At 42.2% G+C, this 6000-nt stretch overlaps 1 protein-coding gene across 1 annotated transcript; it reads right to left on the bottom strand.

Annotated features, from left to right (window-relative positions):
* Positions 1-572: 572 nt before the first annotated feature.
* Positions 573-5264, bottom strand: tpbg (trophoblast glycoprotein). The gene has a single exon (XM_079692947.1). The coding sequence runs from the start codon at positions 4630-4632 to the stop codon at positions 3493-3495; it is 1140 nt and encodes a 379-aa protein (XP_079549073.1). The 5' UTR covers positions 4633-5264; the 3' UTR covers positions 573-3492.
* Between the last annotated feature and the right edge of the window lie 736 nt (positions 5265-6000).

The raw sequence follows: 6000 nt of genomic DNA, 5'->3' as shown, positions 1-6000 counted from the left end.
CAAAGACCGGCTATTTAGACGTTGAAGCTGTTTGGAGACGAGCGCTAACAAGAGCAAAGAGGCCACTGAGTGATCCAGGGAAGGTGTTTGAACACAGAGCACTCTCTAACACTCATTCTTCTTCCCCTTCAACCATTCACTCTCTAGCTTGCGTGCTTCTCTTTTTTACTCACTCTAATTACACCTGCTCTGCCAAGCGTGGCCCGAGGCGTAGCCGGGCAAAATCATTCTTTAATATGAATCTGCAGAGTGTGTGAGGAGGACTCACTGACAGTCTCTGTGGATACATTAGGTTGTAAGCAGCCACCTGCACCTGTACACTCCTCCTGGGACAAAGAGGTAAGGAAGCCTTGCTTTGGGGAATAGTGTGTGAAGTGAGACCATCCATTTCCAAAATGAACTTGCAACTATTACAAAATCCCCACTCAGGAAACGAATGCTTGTAACCGATTAACAGGCTGAAATCTACCTGCAAAATCTAAATCTTACAAGGCTGTATGAAAGCCAGATATTAAGGTATGACTATCAAAAGTCTGAGAAACACACCTTAAAAAAGGACAGTTCACCCAAAATCAAAAATACAACATTTTATTTTTTCTGAATGTGAAAAATTGGCGTAATGCAGCGCTCAAGAGTGCTGGACACTTTTAGCCCTCTCTTAGGCATCTTGGCTACATAATATCGGAATGCACAACCAACCGCAAATTCGGTGGCTCCGGTGAGAACAGCACTAAAAAAATACAAGTTATACTAATAAATGAACCAGTATGCTAGTGTCGAAAAGAAGCCTCCATTCATTATTGGGTTAATTTAGCAGTCTGTAGTAATATGTTACTGCTATAACAATAAAATGTCTTCTTGTTCCAACTTGCTGGATGTAATTTGGTGAAAAGTAAATAGCTCCTTCATGAAACTGCTCACAACAAGGTCTGTGTATTAACTTGAGTAACCGGGTCATCATTTTTACAAAGAGACATTCATGTTTCGTTTTTCAAATACATTATTTTGTCACTTTGAGCTCCACAATCTATTTCCATTATATTAGAAAGAAGGCAGACGTCTCTTTACCCCATATCCCCAACACTCACCAAAACAATCTAGATTGATAAGTAGCACTACAGGTAAAAGCAAAAGTATATATTCACTTGCTTTATTGCCAATACAAATAATGATCCTATTAAACACAAACCTTGCAGAATATAACAGACAACCACACACTCCTCCTATCCACACAGATTGGCAAACGCTGTTTCTGAAAATAAACGTCTCTAGACAAAGATATTTTCCAGGCGAGAAGTGTGAAGCTGAAGGTGTGACGGCACGTCTAGAGCCCACAGAGACAGTTGAACGGCTGCTGTGTTTGCCGGGAGAAATGTGGGATTAATAAAACCAGCCAGAGCGGAAGACCAGACACAGAGTGTTACACAGCGCTTCTCTTCCGCACGTCGAACAACGTAATCAGAAAGATCCGCTGATGAAAGATGAATGAAGGATTCTCATACTGAAATACAAAGGTATGCCATGTTACTGCACGCCTCTGAACCCTGCAGGAGACATACTGCCGTACCACAAATTACAAGAAGCTGCAGGCTATGTGAGGCCAGTTTTAGAGATGATTGTGTGCAAAAGAGTGAGAACTAAAAGGAGATGGAAATCATTATATTTCCAGGTGCTTTTCAAAAGGGCCAAGGAAGGTCATTGTGCAGACACAACAAACATCTTCATTAATTTAGACTGCTAGACAGCAACATGCATGCTATACCCTTCAAAGAAATACCACACATTTATTATTCATCCATACTACACTGGAAAATAGACATTGAATTGGTATAACCGCTAATAGAAAACACTTTTTTTCCCCAAAGAATCAAATCCCTCTAAAACAGGGTAACATGAAAAGCTGCTTGAGCTCATTTCCATAATACCTCTGCGCGCCCCACGGGTTTACTTTGCCTTCATTTGCATGTGCCAAGAAATGGCATACACCATTTTTCTCCAAGTTTTTTTGCAGCTGGTTTTCATTTAAACTGCTTTATGCTGGAGTCTACTGGAGGAATGTGAAAACTGCCCACTTATCGCAGCTCGCAATATTTGGGGGAATTAGCCGGGAGCCAAGGATTTTTTATCAGACTCACAGCAGGAAGCAAATTGGTTCGGAGATAAAAGTTTGCTACCCTCATCACCTATGGACCAACAGATGGAAGCTTGTTTAAATGCAGACAGTATGCCCTCCATTTTACTTCTTAAATTTGACTTTCCTGCTGCAGGAAGTTGTAATGAATGAAAAATTGCTTAATTGTTGCATTAGGGATACTACAGTATAAATGCCATTGACAACTGGAGTAAGATTTACTGTGAAATAATTGCTGTGCTGCGTTACAAAACAAACACAAACAGCAGTAGGAAACAAGGAGAAAAATGTTAGCAATATGCAATATGCTGGTTCTGGTATTAAGTTGTAATGCGTGTATTTTGTCCAGTATATGCTGCAGTGACATGGAGGTGAAAATAAACACGGTTACTTCAACACAGAAGAAATATAAAAAATCCCATTAATCTGAGACTATTTTTAACCAACAGATTGCTTTTTATATCTATATTTCTTAATATAAGGAAAATATGTCTGCCACATTGGGAGGTTACCTGAAGATCTTGCCTACCATTGCAAACATTTACCATGTGTTTCTTACAATTTCCTGCTTAAGACGACTGATCAAAAAGGGCTTAATGTAAGAATATGTTTTTGTCACATTAACGCTGGTGTCTGTAAGGCAGGCAATGTTTCTTGGGTTAGGGAAGCAGGGGGTCAGATTTAGTCCCCACAGATGTTGACTCCACGGCTACAGCGTTGGATCATGTCAGCTGTTGCACTGCCTCAGGATGGAATGAGTGTCTCCTACAGTAAGTCAACGCCCTTAGAAAAACACTCCTATCTTTTTTGATTGAAGGTCCTTAGTCGAGACAGATGCCAGCAATCCAGAGGCATTTTATTTATCTGAATATCTTCACAGAAAAGAGCAATTACATCTACCTACTAAATCCAAAAACTATGCAATGTGCACTATAATCATTCAAAAAGTAGGCATACTGTATATCACAAAGTCACGTATTAAAAATAACAAACTCATAAACAAGCAGTAGAGCGTTTCTCTGCAGCGAGAGAGGCATAATGAGAAAGGGATGCAATATGCGTTTTCTTCCACTTAAAAAAAGTACTGGATTTCTTTCTCCTTTAGGAAAAAGTAAAAATAACTCTGAAAAAAATGTTTTTGCCAGAATTCATTGTCCATGCAATGTTTACACTAGAGTAGACATCACAGCTGCCAGCTACTTGTTTTGGACATGCGGCAGTGGTAGAATGCAGGTTGAGATTGGGGTTAATTATCACAGATGTCAAATCTGAATAGCATCATAGGGGGAAGGGGGGGAAGACTTTCATGCAAATTCATTCAACATCTCACTGCGGGCTCCCAGACAGTGTCCCGTCCTCGCTCACACATCCGAGTTGATGCTCAGGTTGGCCAACCGAGGGTCAGAGTTGATCTCATACCTGTAATGGTACCCCTCCATGTGGTCCCTACAAGCGTCCCGGATGTTGTACATCCAACGCTTGATGCCTTTTCTGTTCAGGTAGAGCACCAGCAGGAATATGACACCAATCAGGGCCAGCACCAGCCCCAAGAAGACATAAGAAGTCTCCAGCACGCCCTCCATGTCACCCAAACACTTCAGCCGGGCCGGATCCAGCTGCAGGAGCGCCTGGCGCCTCAGGGCCTCAGGGTCGGAACAGGTCAGGTTGTGCACGTCAACGACCTGAGTGGAGTTCTTCAGCCACAGCAGCATGTCGTCGATGAAGCAGTCGCATCGCCACGGGTTCCCCGACATTCGGATGAGGAGAGCGGGCTTGAGGTCGAACTCCTCCATGGAGGTGGCGGGAAGATCCCTCAGGCTGTTGTCCCTCAGGTCAAGTTCAAGAAGCGGGGGCGCCCTCAGCGTCCCGTTCTGAATGGAGATGATGGAGCTGTTCTGCAGGCTGAGGGTCACCAGGCTGGGGAGTCTGGTGAAGATATCATCGGGAAGAATCACGAGAGCGTTGTTAGACAGATCCAACGCCGTCAGCTGGACGAGGTTTCCACTCTGTAGGACACTTTGCAGCACATCCATGGAGGAGTGGTTGTGGAAAGACCTGCTGAGGTTCAAGAGCTGCACTTTATTTTCAAGAAAGAAAGCTCTTCCGCTGAAAGTCTGGATATCGTTGTTGCTCAGGTCCAACCGCACAAGGTTGGGCAAGTTGTCAAATACCATAGCATCCACAGTCTCCATTTGATTCCCACTGAGATAGAGATCTGTTAACATTTCGAGGCTCGTTGGGAAAGAGTCCACACCGATATGGGAAATGTTGTTTCCTGTGACGAACAGGAATTTGGTGTTGGCCGGTAAAGAATGCGGAATCGCGTCCAAGTCCTGGTTTTGGCACTTCACAGTTTGGGAGAAGCACAAGCATTTGTCAGGACAGCCGTGACAGGACAGCACGGCTGCGAGGAGGAAGAGAAAATGCATCATCACGGACATGTGTTTGCTTCCCTGGATTTCTCCGCGGTCACGTCCACACGTCGTGCTCAACAGGCGCATATTGGATTGCACAAATAAGTGGGCGCCGACCGTGCGTAAAAATTACTTTGCAACAATCCAACGCAGCCACCCCCTGGGAAAGTTTTTCGACTGTGTCTCCCGGCTCTATCCTTTCGAAAACGGCTCCCAGTTCCAACTCAGACTCCATATAACTACCCCCAAACCATCCTTGTGTGGGTTAAGTCTACGTTTCCATAAAGGTGATGTGGGCGAAGCTCGCAAACTTCGAGGCTTTCCCTGTTCGTGTGTCTTTCAAAACCTTAGAAGACAAGGTATTTTTTTCTAGTCACGGCAAAAAAAAATCGTATCGGCATATAACTTACTCGGACAGCTGGTTCTGAAAAAGACAATCCTCCTCCTTGTCTCCCAAAGGTGCCTTGTATTACTACTTCCAGCTCGCTTCTCTCCTAAACGTTGGGCGTCTAGAGGGAAAGACCAAACACACACAGCAGCACAGTGCAAACCATTGGAAGGAGGGAGCATACCATTTTCCAGAAAAGGGGGGTGAACTGAACCCCTTACAAGTTTCGTTCTGACTTAGATTTAATTTTCCACTCACGATTATGTCACGTTTTTTTAAAGATGTAAATTACTTTGGTAGCTTAAGATGTAATTGTAAAAATGGTAACTAATTTCCTCAAATGACCCGTAGCATATTACTTCTGTTGCTGCAGAAAGTGAGTCGGTGTCTTGGGGACCAGGGACCTCTAGGGGTCCCTGAGGGAGCTCCAGTGACGAACAATTCATCCTCACTATGTGCAGACTATAATATAATGAAAGAAAAGATATGTGTTCTCATTAGACATTTACAAAACGTCATGATTTTTTGCAATCCAATATTAATCATTACCAAACATATATCTATATGTTCAGAGGAAATAATATGTGTTTACATAATGGTGTTTGCAGTGTGGGTATTTTTTACTTTTAATAGCTGTCTATCCTTTTATACATAACAAGTGACTAATTTAATCACTTCATCAATTGAATGTACGTTGTTGTATGTAATACCTTACTGGTTGCAAGTGTTTAGTTAAAAAAAACTTGGTTGTACATTTGGGATAATCCAAAAAATATTAAGTAAAATACAGTCTTTGAGTTAAACCAGCCAACATTGCTAAACACTGATTACTATCAAAAATAATGAATGGCATATTCTGCTTAAGAAGCTTTTTCGGAAAATAAATATTAAGTAGCCTATGAGTAACTGTAATTAACAAGTATATGCTTTTTGAGTAACTGTTTCAGAATTAAATATATTGTGTAATTTTGTCAAATCCAACTACATTTACTCCCACCCACTGGTTGTTTGATATAAAGGAATATAAAGTGTTGTGATTCATGAGAGGACTGCAGTTTGATTAATTA

The sequence above is a fragment of the Notothenia rossii genome (assembly GCF_949606895.1).
Source record: "Notothenia rossii genome assembly, chromosome: 7".
Classification (NCBI taxonomy): Eukaryota; Metazoa; Chordata; class Actinopteri; order Perciformes; family Nototheniidae; genus Notothenia; species Notothenia rossii.
Note: the sequence above shows the minus strand (reverse complement) of the source record. Positions and strands in the feature narration are given on the sequence as shown.

What these genes read in the sequence shown, in the direction of transcription:
- tpbg (XM_079692947.1), bottom strand. Translation starts at nt 4,632, where the DNA reads ATGCGCCTGTTGAGCACGACGTGTGGACGTGACCGCGGAGAAATCCAG.